The sequence below is a fragment of the Chiloscyllium plagiosum genome, chromosome 12, assembly GCF_004010195.1.
Source record: "Chiloscyllium plagiosum isolate BGI_BamShark_2017 chromosome 12, ASM401019v2, whole genome shotgun sequence".
Lineage (NCBI taxonomy): Eukaryota > Metazoa > Chordata > Chondrichthyes > Orectolobiformes > Hemiscylliidae > Chiloscyllium > Chiloscyllium plagiosum.
In genome coordinates this window covers 26,159,985-26,178,523 of record NC_057721.1, presented here as the reverse complement: position 1 = coordinate 26,178,523, position 18,539 = coordinate 26,159,985, and the positions used below count along the sequence as shown (strand labels likewise).

Below are 18,539 nucleotides of genomic sequence, written 5' to 3'. Positions count from 1 at the left end.
TCAGGCCACCTGGTAATGATGGTACCTTTCAGCTCATGTAGTGGGTCATTGTCAGATCTGGCATGTTAAATTTGTTCCACTTGGTTATGACCAAAGTGACTTAAATCAATTCTTTTGTCTGTGATTCTTGGTGTCACAACAGATGTGTTTGCTACCTCCTGGATCATCATGATGTGAAAACCTGTGCACCTTAGCAAATCAACAATGACTGGTTCATTTGTTTTAACATTGTAGAAGGTTTTTGGCATACATCCAGAAGAACCATATTGACATCTGAGACTAACAGTGTCAATTCAGGGAATCTGAGATTCATGATCGGCAGTGAGTTTGTCATGTGTGAACTTCACTACACTGTGCCATTTATCTATGTAGATTTCATCGCGAATGTGTAACAGGATAATGTGAGCAGTCATGCCTGTGTTATTCTGGGATAAATTATCTTGATTGTAGTGAATGCATCAGTTTCTAACATTAATACAGTGTGTCTAATTGACTGTATATACTTTTTGGTTAGGATCTCAATGCTGCATTGTTCGATGCATTTCCTGAACTTCATCCCTACATTTGCATTTCAAGGGTATAACGTTTATAACATCACTTGTATTTGGCGTTAAATGAAAACTGTATATGTCTGGCTATTGAGCTTTACGCAGCATTTTGGGCTGTATTAGATTTTCTGCACATCTTTGCTCAGTACTCCTTTTTGATATGCAGCTTGCGTGTGTCATAAAATATTGAACACAGCTTCAGTAAATGGGAGAAACCACACGTTGAGACACGTCTTAGTTAGTATTGCTATTATTGTTCCAAACAAAGAGCTTGAAAGTGCTGCTGTCTTGAACAATGGCTTCAGACTTTTGGTCATCTTCTAATAGTTTGACATTTAATGTTGTCTAAGTTTTTTTTGGAGTGACTTTATTGATCAAGAATCTATTGCCAATTTGATGAATTTTTAAGCCAGGTTTTCTTCTCTGAAGAGGGATTCTGCACCTATGTGCCGATACCTGCAAGGAAAATGGTCAATGTTTCACTCAGTTACTGATTGTAGAACATAAATTTAAGCTTAGGACATAAACATAAACTTCGCTTTTCCCAATCTATTACCATTTAGATCATCTGCCTTCCTGCCTTTGCAACCAAACTTCACATTTATTCACATTATGTTTCATCTGCCATTCAGTTATCTGTTCCCTCAACTTCACCAAATCACACTGAAATATCTCTGCATCTGTCTCACACTTCACCATCCAACCCAGCTTCATGGTCTGAAAACTTGGAGATATTACATTCAGTTCCCTCAACTAAATTGTTAAAATATATTGTGAATAGCTGGGATCCAAATATTAATCCCTGCTTTATCCCACTAGTCACTGCCTCCCATTTGGAAAAAGATTTTACATGTCAGTCTCTTCTATGAGACCTTATTGATAGCCATCTGAACCTCCTAGGAAACCACAGCCATTAGCTTATCAAATGTCTATTCGTTACTTTCTTGAAAAGTTCCAGTCCATTTGTCAAGCATGACTTCCCTTTCATATATCCATGCTGATTCTGTCTGATGTTGTCACTGTTTCCCAAGTGTTCTGTTATTAAATTTTAATGATGGACCCTAATATTTTCCCTACTACCAATGTTAGTCTAACCAATCTATAATCCTCTGTTTTCTCTTTACTACCTCCTTCAAATAGTGGGGTTACATTGGCCACCTTTCAATCCAAAGAGTCAATAGAATCTTGAAAGATGATGACCAATGCATCAAATACTTCTAGGCCACATTCCTTAAGTACTCTGGGATGTAGAGTATTGGGCCCTGGGTTTACCAATGATCTCATCCATTTCCCCAAAACCACTTCCTTTAGTTCCTCTCTCTCTCACTAGACACTGCATTCCCAACACTTTTGAAACATTGTTTGTGCTCTCATTTGTGAAGACAGAGACAAAATAAGTGTTAAATTGGTCTGCCTTTTCTTTGTTCCCCGTTTCACTTACTCTGTTTCTGCATTCATTAATCATTTTCTCTGTATGTACCTGTAGAACTTACAATCAGTTTGAAAGTTCCCTAGAGATCTACTCTTGTACTCTTATTGTCCCCCTCTTAATCAATTCTTTTGTCTTCCTTTGCTGAAATCTGACTGCTCCCAGTCCTTGGGTCTGCTTGTTTTTGTTTTGGCCAATTTGTATGCCGCCATCCTTGGATGTAATATTATTCATAATTTCCCTTTGGTCAGGCCACCTTTCCCATCTTCTTATTATGCAAACACGATTTTTTTTGCAGTCACACTATGTACTCTTTAAATGCTTGCCATTGACTATACACCATCTTCTCTTTTAATGATGTTCCCAAAATTATCATAACCAGCTCACACCTCATCGCATCATAGTTTCCTTATTTTACATTCAGGACCCTAATCTCAGAATTAAGTTACTCCCTTGCCATCTTAAGAAAGAATTCTATCATTTCAAATACTATCATAACCGATCTGTATTCTAATTCTATTTAACTATTTTTCATCTATATCTCTTAATACCTTTGGTGAACACAAACTATTGATCTCAAATTTAAAATGATTAATTGAGGGGATAGAGTTCCAAACTTTGAATTCTGTTTTCATGAAGATGTGTTTTCCTTGTAATTCCTTTCAAAATCTTAAAATCCCCCCTTAACCTAGGCTTTATTATCTGACATGAGGACATCTGACATCTGACGTGTGATTTTCCTTATAATTTCATAGAAAAGATACTCTGTGAGGCTGTCTAATGTATCACAACATTTAATATAATGCTTATGAAGATATGAAGGGAAATCTTGTGATGTAGTGTGTAACATCCCTGCTCTGGGTTTAAGTTCCAACCCAGAACATGATGGTCACAGAGGTGCACTCATAGCATGGCTAACAGGTTGATTGTCAATCTGTAATTCCTTCTATTGCACCTTTGGAAGGTGGATAGAGCAGGAGAGTCGCCTGGTTATCCATGTGTGTTGTGGAGTGGTTTCCTAACCTCTGGATATAACCTCTAATAAAGCCTGTCCAAGGGAATAAAAAAGCAATGAAAACAGACACATGCACATACTTTGTGTGTTTTATGTGTTATTAGATACAGGAAGGTCCCTAAACTAGAAGCGTTAAATAATAAATTATTGCAGGGTATTTTGTTTGTGTAATCAATATTTTATCATTTACCCCCAATTACTTAAGTGGACAAGGAAGTTGCAGTTTACTGAGCAGTAGGTCACAACATTTTATCTCTATAACATTATCTCTGAAATTTAAAATTGGCCATATAAAGGACATATTAAACATGTAACTCTAGAATTTTTATTTATTTTTCAGATTGTTTAATTGTTCTCTTAAAATAACATGCTTGAACTGTGCAAATTGGGCAAAAGAATCTGCATAGTTATTGTACAGGTCTTTCTTCTGCTTCAGAGACACCATAACTTCACAGGAATAGGGATACATATAACAGGAATATACTCAAGTACAATTGATAAATACAGAAATAATCCAAATTTGAAGACACTCATATCCAATTAATAAAAGCTTTCTTAGCAATAAAAAATGCTCAGTGAGATTATGAATCTATTAACTATTTGATGATTTTGAAACAAAATAACAGAGGGATTTCACCAGGAAATGTATCCATGATGAGAGAAAACTTTTGTCATCTTGGGCTGCACATGTGCACAGCAGACAGTACCATGAGCCCTATAAGATATTTCAATATATGTTCTCTTTAAATGTACACATATTGTAAATCATGGGTTCAATAGATTTAGTGAAGCAATGAAGAATTTCTACAAAACTCACATTGTCATCGATGCCCACATCCCATGAAAGAAAAAAGAAACATCATAGAATCATCGAATCCCTACTGTGTGGAAGCAAGCCATTCACACTGATCCTCTAAAGACAAGCCCACCCAGACCCAGACCCAACCCCGACCCTATCCATGGAACCTAGCATTTCCTATGGCTAATCCAAACATCCTGCATCCCTGGACTCTACGGGCACTTTAGCATCACAAATCTACCTATTCTACGCATCTCTGCACTGTCGGAAGAAACCCACACAGACAGTTTCTTTTGTAGGAAAGTTGGCATTGAAATTCACAATATTTCATTTTTGTATGGCGAGAGCACAATTATTTGCCTATTTATGGTCTCAAATGACTGCTGAATATTCAGAGATCAGTCCTGTTGAAGCTGGACAATTTTCAAAATCCAGTTACAGGCTTTTGTTAAGGAAGCATGTTGAGGGTTCCAGCCGAAGGCAGGCAGTCCAAATGGGGTTATGATACAAATGAGTCATAATCTCATAGAATGATGGAAGTTGCTCAAATGCACGGTGGCTCAGTGGATAGAACTGCTGCCCCACAACACCAAGGTCCCAGGCTTGATTCCAGCCTTGAGCGACTGTCTGCGTGGAGTTTGCACGTTCTCCCCATATCCTCCCATAGTCCAAGGATGTGCAGGTCAGGTGAATTGGACATGCTAAATTGCCCATAGTGTTAGGTGCATTAGTCTAGAGGGAAATGGGTCTGGGTGGGTTACTCTTTGGAGGGTCAGTGTGGACTAGTTGGGCCAAAGGGCCTGCTTTCACACTGTAGCTAATCTAATCTGAATGAATGATTGTATACCATTCTTTAGCCACTGAAAAGGTCACAGAGACAGCATTGATTCATGTGCACCATCTTGTTACTTCTAGATGTGACAGGTGAACACGTTCCTGGTTAGCCTCCCATATGTTACCCCTTATAAACTTGAGGTCATCCAAAATCCTGCTGCTGTGCCCCAACTCATACCAAATGGCATTCTCCCAACACGTCCGTGTTCACAAGCCTGTACTGCCTCTGTTTAACTACCTTGAATGCAAAATTCTCATCCTTGCTTTCAAACCTCTCCATGATCTTGCCCCCTTTTTATCTCTATAATCCTCTCTAGCCTCACAACCTCACAGATATCAACACCCTGCAAATTCTGTACTTTTGAACAACTCCAATTTTAATCAATCTAACACTGGGACTATACTTCTTGCTAGCTGGATCCCAACATCTCATATTCCTTCCACAAACTTCTCTGCCTCCCTATCTGCCTTTCTTCCTTAAGGGAGCACTTCTAAAACCTAGCTCCTTAACAAAGCTTTTAGTTATCTGCCCTAGTATCTCCTGTATGTTGTGATGTCATATTTTGTTTAATAATGCAATGGGATTTGAGACTTTATTGCAATAAAAGTGCTGTATAAATCTGAGCTTTAGTTATTACGTTAAGTCCCCACAGACTGAAACTATCATAGCTTCATCATCATCTTTAAAATATCCACATTAGCCTGGATTTTGCAGTCAGTCATTTATAGAACAGAAAGAGGTGAATCACCCCATCGAGTCTACACTGGCTCCCAAAGGATCCATTTAATAAGTTCAACTCCCCTACTTGGTCCCTATAACCCTACAAGTTTAATTCCTTCCTTTATGTGACCATCTAATTCTTTTTCGATGTAATTGATTGTTTCTACATTCACCAACCTCATGGGCAGTGAGTTAAAGACCATCCCCCTGCAAGCCTTGTTTAACTTTGTGTCTGCTAGTTCTTGAATAATCAGCCAAGTTTTTCCTTGCCCACTGTCAGTAAACCTGTCAGAATCTTGTACATCTAGAGGTTTCTTTAAAACAAAACAAGTCATGTTGTGCAGCTAGATATTTAAGGCTACTCTGCCAACCTACCAGAGATCTTCCTTTCTGTTACTAGCCTATACTTGGTGTATTGTCTCGTAATGCACACTATCTAATTTCATTCCACTCCCCTTAATATGGTAGATATTTTCTTATGGTTACCTGATTCCTTTCCCAATGTAGTTTTTTGATAACAATTTCTGTGTTGCACCAGTGAAATATTTTTAAAACTTAGTTCTGCTAAAGGATTTTTGAAAGCAATTTTTATCAATTTTCTATTCTCAAATTGAGATTGTAGCTGCCCCTGCCTTATTAGTTTCAATCCACCGTCGCTTTTCAATTTAGCCCTAATGGAATAGCACTGGTAGTGTTTTAATATACGGGAAAATTATCTCTTTTATGCAATTTGAAAAACCTAATTGAGGAATGCTTTTATATTTAAAGCTTCTGATTAGTTTGCAAATATTAACATTTTGGCTGTGGTGTTGTAACACTGGTTTACCTGTTTAATTCCACTGGTTTAAACACGCACACTGTATATATGTGTATATTGTGTAGGTGAGTTATGCCAGATATGTTTGGAGTTATTGCAATCTCATGTGAATCATTGAAAAATGCTTTGTTCCAAGGCATTTAATGTGTGAATATTTTCTCTTACAGCTCCAATGACAGATAAACCACCCAAGTTCCTTTATCCTTTAGAAAACAGGTTAAACCCTGTGGAGGCACAGCTTGGTAAGTCAAAACATTTTTTACATTTTCATGCTATGGATAAAGTAACCTGAGATTTCTCAGAGGATCAGCAATTGTACAATGAATTGCTGCAAGTCCCTTAATGGGAAAGTTTCCTTGTGATAGCCTGCATCAATTTGTCTCCTGTATGTAGGTCACAGGAGCCATTAATGATGATCAGACACAAGACTGCTTAAGTTCGGGCAGATTTCTGCCACAAAAGCCGGAATCAAAAACACATTCTATGATAGTATTGAGTAATGCCACCAATTTTCAGAAGCAATTACTTACAGAATATATATTTGGACTTTTATATGAGTGATTCATGATTAGTCAGTGTCTTACATACAGAATATGGACCCTTTGGTGACAGTGTTAGAAGCTAACCACTCAGTGATTCCGTAGCCGTTTCATGTTGTTTTTTTCTGTAATTCTTTTCAGCCAGCTTTATCTTATTTTTCTGTTTATTAAATATGATGTAACACTAGCATTAAAATAGTAAAGATTGCTTGTTAGAGATATGAAGTGAATCTTTGGCCCTGTATTGAATAACAAGCTTACAGGATAGCATTTGTAAAAGGCAAATTCGTTACCAGGACTCCATTCTAAAACTGGAATTGATGTAGTCATGATTAGAACTAAGTTCCTTTTGTATAATGTATTCTATATATTCCTGCCTTTTTACAGTTTCTGAAACAGTGCTGATGGCATGACACCAGTCATGTTACTGAGCCTGGGGTGTAATGTATGAATTACAGTTTATAATTAATAATAATAATACTACTCTAATTGTCAGTGTCTGCAAATAATTCAGCTCCCTGATTTTGTTGGTTTCATTAATTTACACATAGCAGTGTAGAAAGGACCCTAATTTGAACTTGTTGCATCCTTTTTAAAGATTTTTCTGGTCATATTTGCTTTTTGCTGTTTGATTTCTCACAAATTAAAACAAAGTGCTTTGCGATTACCTTGAGATAAAATGCAATTTAGATTTTGATCTTGGTCTGTTACTAACCTGGGTTAAAGTTGGATGAATTTTGATTCCAAACTGTGGTAAATCCAGGATATAAAGGTATGTTTTCAGGGGAGCCTGTGTTGAATTAGGGATAATGTGATATATTGCTTTAAAAAGGTGATGAACCCTAAATAAAGTGTTATTATGTATCTTTGCCAAGATTGTGGTCTATCAGGTCTCACTGTTACCATACTTTAATCTCAGACTGTGGTGAACACTGGTTACGGGGCATTATTTCCTTATTAGACCATAAACATGTCCCAATTAAGCAGAGTTGCTGCAATTCATTTTACTGAAGTGATGCAAACAACATTAGGCACCATGTCAAAATAACGAACATGTGAGTGACTTGGTCATTCGATGTTGTATATGTTACATTTACTAAATGGCAAAGTTTGATCATTTAATGGGTTACTTGTATAAAAGCTGGTGTATTATTAAAAGCTAATTTTATATTGCCTGTGCCAATTTGAAAAATGACTTCCAGTTGATTGAGTTTTACTTTCAGTTTTTTCTATTTTTGCCAGACATTTGTCCCTTTTCTGGCAGCAGTATAATCTCAGCAGGAATGGCAATAAGTACTTGGCCAACATTAAATTTTTTACACTCTGTTGCACAGTGGCAGATAGTGCCACAAATACATTGCTAACTCACACCAATCCACAATGTTGTCAGATTCACTGAGAAGGAACGATAGCTTGCAGCATTACTAAGCTAAAGAGACTATTCATTTTCATGTCAGTGCACAAATCCTAAATACTTGTTTTATTATGTGTTTCTCAAAATGGGCCAGTGGCAGGTGCATTACTGAAACTGTATTCTTGTTTTATGAGTTACTGAACAAAATCTTTGTTAGCTTGAAGTACCCACAGCGAAATGCATCTTGCATTGGCAATTATGATAAAAAGATGCCTTCGGTTTCTTATCAATCTCAATTACAGAAATATGCATAGAAAGGAGACGAGGAATTGAGCTGTTATCCCAGCAGTTCTCAGTAGCACACTGTTAACGTCTTTATATTAGCTTTTGTTTGGCTTGATAAATATTTATGCTGAGAAAGTACAAATGAATGTCACAGTTGGCATAAAACCACATTAATTATTAACACAAAATGCACTTTTGTGAAAGTACCTTGTGGCAAGGAACAAAACAGAAGAGAAAAAAGAAAAGCACATGAAAGGGAAGATCAAAAGCATATTCCCTGTTTAGTAGGTGTTCTTTAATAATAGAAAATAAATAAATATGAATTGTAGATGATAGCATTATAGATGCTGGCACTGACTTTCATCGATAGGATTATGTTCTCTCAAGCAACAGTTCATACACTCAGTTAAAAATATTTGCCAACAGCACATTAAGTAATTGCTTTGTTAATATTGATTTATTTTCCATGACTTCAATGATGATAGTGATTTCAACTTCCAGTCACCCAGTGGAATGCCTGTGCCATCCACTTGACTCCTGTGGTGTAATGCCCAGTCTATTTCAGGGCCAGGCTATGTAGCATACTTAGGTGTATTGTGTGGCCTGGCTGAACATCATGTTGCAGCTTACTATGCCAGGACAATTATCAGGTGGCAGAAAATTCTTCAAGAGGGCTACAATTCTGTGCCAATGTGCCAATCATAAGCTGTAGCATTAATGGAAAGCAATATGCAAACTCACAAGGGGCACAACATATGTATTCTAAAAACAAGGGTCCTATAAATTAATGGAAATGTTAATTGGAATATTACTTTTTAGATGGGAAAGCAGAGGTGTGGGTTGAGATTACATTTCACATGTTTCTAAGATTTATTGAAAGAAATGCAGAACAAATGCAAAGGATTAAAGGTATAGAGATGTGCAGCACGAAATAGACACTTTGGTCCAACTCGTCCATGATGACCAAGTCTCCTAAATTAATCTAGTCCCATCCAGATGCCTTTTAAATTTTGTAATTGTACCAGCCTCTATCATTTTCTGTGGCAGCTCATTCCATACTTGCACCACCTCTGCGTGAAAAAATTGCCCCTTATGTCCCTTTTAAATCTTTCCCCTCTCACCCTCACTTATGCTCGCTAGTTCTCTCTTCCCCCAACCCAGGAAAAAGACTTTGTCTATTTACCCTATCCATGCACCTCATGATTTTATAAACCTCCATAAGGTCACCCCTGAGCCTCCGACGCTCCAGGAAAAACAGCCCCAGCCTATTCAGCCTCTCTCTATAGCTCAAACCCTCCAACCCTGGCAACATCCTTGCATATATTTTCCGAACCCTTTCAAGTTTCACAACATCTGTCTGATAGGTGGGAGACCAGAACTGCACACAATATTCCAAAAGTTGCCGAACCAAAGTCCTGTACAGCCGCAACATGACCTCCCAACTGTTACACTTAATTCCTAGAACTTTCACTGATCTTCTCAAAACCTGACATAATAGGCTAAAAATGCTACGTACTGCAATTTGCAAGCGTTATCACTGTGGCAGACTGACCTTTCCTCCCTTTCCAATAAATTCTGAATAGAAATAATTTTTTGAGTTTGCCACTCTGTCAGTGAATTTCACACAGTTGGAGAACATATTAGAAATTCGAATCGTACCTTGAACACAATGCATGTTTCATATGAACTATCAGAAACATCATTTCCTGTGTACATCCAAATTTCCTGCTAGGCATTGTCCATGGGAAAGTCTGTCAAGGTGAAACTATAATGTGAAATTTACCCTGTCAGATAATTTCTTTTTTCTGTTCATCTTTGATGTTAGGATGTTCTAAACTGCTTTCATGAAGGCTTATATGAGAATGTACATACTGTATATATGCCATTTGGTACATTAAAATGGTGAAATTGAATGTGCATATACTGTGTATATACCATGTGCTGCTTTATAATGGTGAAATTGAATGTCTTTTACTTGATTGAACCAATGGTTTCGGACAAATGCTCAGTAAATGCTTAGTTCTTGAAAGTAAATTTGCATCTAATTCTGATCTTGTGGCCATTTTATTATAACTTAGCTACCTACCCTAAAGAGAAGCTATGGTGAACAAATTTTTTACATGCTGTATATCGGTTGAAGGATTAAATTGACATAAAACAAATCAATTTGCATTGTGAAGCTCTGTACACAATGGTCAGCTGAAATAGACCCAATGTCATATCGGCCCAAGTCCACTGCTGCCTAAACTGGGTCATGGTACAGCAGTTCTGACAGATGCCTTGTGCTAGTGAGAAGTTGAAAACTGTTTCATAACTCTGATCTGAAATTGGTCAAAAATGGGCAGTGCTTACAGTCTGCAAATTTGCGAGAGTGTGATGCTGGAAAAGCACATTAGGTCTGGCAGCATCTGAGGAGCAGGGCCCATATCCTTCTAAACCCTTCCTATTCATGTACCCATCCAGATGACTTTTAAGTATTGTGTTTATACCAGCTTCCCACCACTTCCTCTGGAAGCTTGTTCCATACATGCATCATCCTCTGCATTAAAATGTTGCCCCTTAGGTCCCTTTTCAATCTTTCCAACCTCATCTTACCCCTATGCTCTCAAGTTCTGGACTTGCCTACCCTGGGAAAAGACCTTGGCTATTCGCCCTATCTGTGCCCCTCATGATTTTATAAACTTCAATAAGGTCACCCCTCAGTCTCTGATGTTCCAGGGAAAATAGCCCTAGCCTATTCAGCCTCTTCCGTTAGCTCAAACCCTCCAACGCTGGCAATATCCTTGTAAATCTTTTCTGAACGCTTTCAAGTTACCCAGAACTGTAAGACCAGAATTGTATGCAGTATTCCAAAAGTGGTCTTCGTAAAGTAATTTTGTGTCCAACTGAGAGCTGCATTGGAGCTGCCCACAGACCAGTGAGTTTCACAGTAAATATCTGACCACCTTTTTTAGAAGGGTATTAGAGTCAAGGCACCTTGTCTCAAGGCTGAAAACTCATTTTTACTCCATATTTGTAACCAACAAATATCTTTGGGGTATCTTTGGATTGCTTAAAAGCACAAAGGATCTGTCATTTCTCATGGAAACCAGAACAGAGGCAGGATATGATATGTCAAATACTTAGTTTGAGTTTATTCCATTCTGGAAAAGCTGGAAAACTTTGGTTTTCAGGGGGTTTTTTACATTATAAAATGATAGATCTCTAATTACCATTTATGTATCAAACTAAGAAGTATAGATCTACATCCGGAGTCTTGGTAAATGCAACTTTGCAAATCAGTGTGAATACATGCTATTTTTCTTCAATTGTCACTCTTGCTGTTCCCAGTCAAGTAAACAAGTACATATCTTCAGGATGAGATGGGCGAATCAATTTCTTAGCTTTCCCACTCATTAAATGCTTTTGCAATCATATTGCAAAAATGTAACAAGGAAATGCGTCTAATTAAAGTTTTATCCCATGTGCTACAGAAGTAACATTTCTCTTAATAGAACCCTAGCTCTGCAGAAAAGACAATCAAACTTGCCATAGGTCAACTCTATGGTTTAGCAAATAGTCATATTGAATAAACAGATCTCAAATTCATTGTCATTCTATCTAGAACAATAGATATTTCCTAGGTTTTGCCAAGTTTAATTGACATTTGCTGCTACTTTTAACCATTCTAGAGCCAAGAACCACATTTTGATTCTTCAATTGGTATATTGTGATGCGTTACTAACATCTAATGCATGTTTTATGTCATGTATGATTAAATAAAAACATTTAGATAGTAATGTTGAAATTCAGGTTTATTAGTAACAAAAATAAAGATAAAATAATTGATTTCTAACATCTTTGTTAATCTGTAAAGCACTAATCAATGTTTTAATCACCAGACGTCATGCATACTCTAAAAGCGTCTGTACTCCATGATTGTGATTAAACTGTGGTTTTGTGGGCAATTCTCTGAATAGACTTTTCCTTATATGATTATTTCTAGAAAAACAGAAATTAGGTTAGATGAGTTTATTTTCAGAACACAGTTATTAGAACATGGCATTGTTGTTTGTTGTCACAGGGACAGTGTAATCATTTCAAAGGAAATTGGGTAACAATTTGGAAAAATGTATACGCTGGGTAAAAGGAGGGATAATTACCTGGAGCAAATAGGCCCATTCAGGTGTAAACATGAACATATGTCACATCTTTCTCTGTCACTTGTTTCATTATTAAAATTAAAAGCCCTGATTTTAATTTCTGAATGCCTGATGTGACTGAGGATGCAATAGTTGTGGTGACCTTTTTACACAATACTCGCTTACCTTGTGTTGCCCACCATTTATACAGGCATGCCCTAGTCAGCGAGAGAAGGTTACAATCCAGGCAGAAGAGGGTCTCATTGATACTCAAATAATACACTATTGTGCAATTTAGACACCAACTATATTTTAACTTGCTGACAGCTGTGTTCATGCTTGATACCAGAAGAATCAGTGGCCCAGCAAATTACTAAAATAAGCAGTTACATTTTTAAAGATTTTTCTGTGATCCAGAAAGCATACGCCTGCAAACTTCTCGAAATGAAATTTGAGACTCCAAACTTCACTGCCCAATGCCAGTTACTTACTCCTGACAGCTGCTTGAATGAATTCCCAACTGAGGTCACCTTGCCCAACTACAACCTCCAGCCGAGGTGCCATTGAAACCAATGGGAATCATGTCTTGTATATTCAAATCAGAATTGGAATGACTAGGCTTCCATCTGGCAAGTTGAGTTGAACGTGATGTCCAATTAGCTGCACCCTCAAATCAATCCTAGTTTGAATTGGGATTCATAATTCTATGCAATAACACAAGACCCCCACCTCCATCAATGTTCCACAGCTAATAAACCATGACTAAAAACCCAAATGCATATTGGGCATAAAATCTGTCAGAGAACACAGGAAAAAAAAGGAGAACTTAAAAATAATTCCTACTTCTCTCAACTATGGCTTCTAAGTCATAATTAAATAATTTTAGCAAACTGTCAGGAATTAAATTATTGCAAGGTTTGGATGATAGAATCAACATCTGGTACTGCTTAATTAAAATACATTAATTGTATACAACTTTTATATATTCCTAGATTAATTGCATCTTTTCATCCACATTCATATCTCACTACTACACTAAATTAAAATATGGTAATTATCTACAACATTTTCCTAATTCTAATGCTGCAATAAAACTCATGTGTTTTTCTATTTCATGTCTATATTGTAACTGATGATTTATTTCCTAAACACATCTTCAGTTTCCATTCCTCTCTGAACCAAATTAACAGCTGTTAGTTCATTTGCCAATATTGACACTGCAACATTCCAGAAATGGGAGGTGACAGAGTTTTGAATTATTTTAATTATCAATGTTACTGAAATCACATATTTTCACTATTTCTAGTGTTTCCCGACCTAAAAAGAAGTATGTTTTCTATTCTTGTTAGATCTAAAGTGAATGGAGTGGCAATCATCGACTTTGAAATTAATTTGTCATTGTTTGGCTATTGCAGATTGATTGACTATGTGTTTATTATTTTCTACTTCCATTTACACTACAATTTCCTATTTTTTTTCCCCATTGGTAATCTTAGATATGTGGGGCTGTTTTATTTCTGCAATATTTAGTGCTGGGTACCTTATTGGGGCAGAATTTGTCAGGTGCATCTGGGAGGGTTTCTTGAAATAATACATAGATAGTCCAACTAGGAAAGGGGCCGTACTAGACCTTGTATTGGGGAATGAGCCTGGCCAGGTGACCAAAGCTTCAGTGAGGGAGCATTTTGGTAACAGTGACCATAATTCCGTAAATTTTAAGATATTTAAGAGAAGGATAAGACTGGTCTATGGGTGAAGTGCTAAATTGGGGGAAGGCTAATTACAACAGTATTAAGCAGAAAGTGGAGAAATTTAAGTGGGGTGGCTACTTGATGGTTAATCCACATCTGTCATGTGGAAGTCTTTTAAATTCCAGATGATCAGATTTTGGGACCAGCATGCTCCTGTGAGGATGAAAGATAAGGTTTGCAATGTTCATGAATCCTGGATGACAAGGGACATTGTAAATTTAGTCAAAAAGGAAAAGGAGGCATATGTAAGGTTTAGGAAACTCAAATCAAACAAGGCTCTTGAGAAATTTAAAGGAAGTGAGCAAGAAATTAAGCAACTGTGAGGAGGGTTAAATGGGGCCAAAGGATGTCCTTGGCTACCTGATGAAGGAGCAGACTCCGAAAGCTTGTACTTCCAAGTAATCCTGTTGGACTATAACCTGGTATTATGTGATTTTTAACTTTGTCCACCCCAGTCCAACATCGGCACCACCACATCTTGGTAAGTTGGATTAAGGTGAATCTAAGCCATTTTACATGTATATTAGGCGCAAGAGGGTAGCTAGGGAAAGGGTAAGTACACTCAAGCACAAAGGAGAGAATGCATGCATGGAAACAAAAATTAATTGGATGAGGTTCTTCATGAATACATCACATTGATATTCTCCATGGAGAAGGGAATGGATGATAGTAAGATTAGGGAGGAGTATATTGATATTCTGGGGCATCAATATTATGAAGAAGGAGAGTTGGCTTTCTTGAAAAACATTCAGGTAGATAAACCCAGGGCCACATGGGGTCTATCCCAGGATACTGAGAGACGCAAGTGAGGAGATTTTTGTGTCCTCTTTAGGCACTGGTAAGGTCCTTGGAGAATGGAGAATAACCAGTGTTGTTCCTTTGTTTGAGAAGGGCAACGGGGATAATCCAGGAAATTATCAGAGAAGATTCTTAGGGACAGGATTTGCTCACATTTGGAACAAAATATGGATTAACAATAGTCATCATGACCGGGGAGGTCATATGTCACAAATTTTAGTCGGTTTTTTTGAGGAAATGAAGGTGATGATTGATGAGGATAGGGCAGTGGATATTATCTATATGGACTTTACTGAAGCATTTGACAAAGTCCATCATGGTAGGCTGATCAGGAAGGTTAAGACATATGGGATCCCGAGTGAGCTGGTACATTGGATACAAAATTGGCTCAGTCATAGAAGACCAAGGATAGTTGAGGAGGGCTTTTTTGATGAGAGTTCTGTGACCAGTGGTGTTCCGCAAGGATCAATGCTGGAACCTTTGTTGATTTGGGTGGTCAAATGCAAAAGGAATGTATAAAGTAAATGATAGGACCATTAGGAGTATTAATCCATGGATGGATCTGAGGGTGCAAGTTCATAGCTCCCTGAAAGTGGCAACACAATTAGATAAGGTGTTAAAGATGGTGTACGGTATTTCTGGCTTCATTGATTGGAACGTTGAGTAGAAAAGTTGGTAAGTCACATTGCAACTGTATAAAACTTCACTCAGGCTACATTAGAAGTATTATACACAGGTCTGGTTGCCACAGTATGGGAGGATATAGAGGTTTTGAAGAGAGTGCAATGTCTCTACTTTTTCAGGAGGCTAAGGAAATTCAACGTGTCCACAAGGACTCTGACCAATCTTTAGAGATGCATCACAGAAAGCATCCTATCCTGATACATCACAGCGTGGTATGGCAACTGCTCTTCCCAAGTCCACAACAAACAACAGAGTTCTGAACACAGCTCAGTCAATCATGCAAACCAGCCTTCTTTTCATTGACTCTGTCTATAATTTCCATTGCCTCGGGAAAGCAGCCAACATAATCAAATATCCCTCCGACTCTGGTTATACTCTTCCACGCTCTTCCATTGGGCAGTGTATATAAAGTTTGATTGCATGTACGAGTAGATTCAAGAATGGGTTCTTCCCCTCTGTTAACAGACTTTTGAATGGACCTCCCAACTGTTAATTCAATTTCTCTCTTTTTGCACCTTCTATGCAGCTATAACACAGTATTCTGCATCTATTCTGCTCCCCTGGTGTCTTTTCTATGGTAATATTTGCCTGTATGGCATACAAAACAACACTTTTCACTGTATCCCAGTACATGTGGTGACAATCGATTAATCAATCAAAAGAGGTTTCCTGGATTGGACTGTGTTAGCTATAAAGAGAGGTTGGACTAAGTTGGATTGTTATCACAAGAGTGTGGGAGACTGAGGGGTAAGCTAATAGAAATATATAAAATTAAGAGACGCTTGGATAAGATTGATAGTCAGAATCTTTTTCCCCATGGTGAAAATGTCATATACTAGGGCACAAAGGCTTAAGTTGAAAGGGGAAATGTTTAAAGGAGATGTGTGTGACAAGTTTTGTACATAGATGGTGGTAGAAATGCACTACCAGGGGAAGTGCGAGAAGCAAGATATGATAGTAATGTTTAAGAGGCATTTAGATAGGCATACAAAGAGGCAGGGAATCAAGGGAAATGGACCATGTACAGGCAGTGGACATTAGTTTACAATGGCAACATAGTTAGCACAAATATGGTGGGCCAGAGGAACTAATCCTGTGCTGTACTGTTCTATGTTCTGCGCAATTATCTAGCTATTGATAATTATGTTGTAGAGTTAAGACCCCAAAACACATGTAAGCATCAATTTTTACTCTCCAATGGAGGCACACCTACAAAGTGGATATACAAGAAACCATGAGGTCCATTAAGTGTCATTTCTGACCATTATTTCAAAGGGTTAGAAAATCCATTGTAAATATTCTAGGATTTGTGTTATGTTACTATGCAGGAGCACAATGTCATAAAAGTCACTTTTCATTATATTTATTTGCAATGCAGTCTTATGGTTATTTAACAATGGTTCCTAATACAGATTTTGACCTTAAGGACTTCAATTGGAAGATAAAACATTCATCAACAATGTCCATTCCAACATTAAGTTGAAAACCCTCTGTTAAATTGCACTGTATTTGTTACATGTATAGAATCAGTCATGAAATACTAGTCTTGCAAGAAAGTTTAAAATGTGAGTCATGAACAAATTCTATCTAATCGGCAAATTGTGCTTTCTGTTTTGGTGAATGTTGAAGTATGTGTGACTGACTGCTACAATTTTACCAATTTAAATATTCAATAAATTACTTTGCCTTTAATTCACTTTCCTACAGATGTAGAGTGCTAACTATAGCTTTCAATCTTGCCACACAGGATGAATCTGGGGCTATTCTTAATACTTTCCGACGTGCTTTTGTTCTTCTATTAAGTGCAACACAAGGACCATTTTGATCATTTGTCTTACATCATTTCTATCCTTTCCCTTCCTGTTGGAAGCAGTTAATAGATTCGGCAATTCAGAGAATGCCTTTACTTAGTTTTCTTGATAACAAAAATGCACCAATGATTTGAAATCACTTCATAATTAGAATGAACGCATTTGTTGATATCAAATTGTTTTGTCTATTTTAACAATATTAGTAAATAGTTTACTTTAAATAGTGTAAAACCTTGTTGATGTTTTGATTAAATACTTTTCATGCAAACATGTTCACCACAAACATCAGACAGTATAATGTCAAACCAGCAGCTTATTAAAATAGCGAGCTTAAAAGGTCATGCAATCATTTTGATTGCTGCTTTGTTTAGTACAATAATCATCAAGATGATTCAAAGTCTGTTGTCAGGCAACATTTTTAAATGGATAACATGACTTATTTATCTCAGAAACTGTTGAATAATTAAATCACAACAACTTTGATCACACTCTCTGTTCCACCATCCTATTTCAAAATTAAATAGATTCATAGAGTCATTGAGATGTACAGCATGGAAACAGACCCTTCGGTCCAATCTGTCCATGCCAACCAGATATCCCAACACAAAGTAGTCCCACCTGCCAACATCCGGCCCATATCCCTCCAAACCCTTCCTATTTATATACCCATCCAAATGCCTCTTAAATGTTGCAATTGTACCAGCTTCCACCACATCCTCTGGCAGCTCATTCCATACACGTACCACCTCTGCATGAAAAGGTTACCCGTAGGTCTCTTTTATATCTTTCCCCTCTCACTCTAAATCTATGCCCTCTAGTTCTGGACCCCCCGATCCTAGGGAAAAGACTTTGGTCTATTTATCCAATCCATGTCCCTCATAATTTTGTAAACCTCTATAAGGTCAACCCTCAGCCTCCGATGCTCCAGGGAAACCAGCCCCAGCCTGGTCAGCCTCTCCCTATAGCTCAAATCCTCCAACGCTGGCAACATCCTTGTAAATCTTTTCTGAACCCTTTCAAGTTTCACAACATC

At 37.5% G+C, this 18,539-nt stretch overlaps 1 protein-coding gene across 4 annotated transcripts in view; it reads left to right on the top strand.

Annotated features, from left to right (window-relative positions):
- The window catches only part of il1rapl1b (interleukin 1 receptor accessory protein-like 1b), a 1,390,568-nt gene that overhangs the window by 975,846 nt on the left and 396,183 nt on the right, over positions 1–18,539 (top strand). For all 4 annotated transcript variants that reach the window (XM_043700749.1, XM_043700751.1, XM_043700748.1 and 1 more), the window contains one exon: positions 6,331–6,405. In XM_043700749.1, coding sequence (XP_043556684.1) covers positions 6,331–6,405 — 75 coding nt within the window. The remainder of the gene's footprint in view (positions 1–6,330; positions 6,406–18,539) is intronic.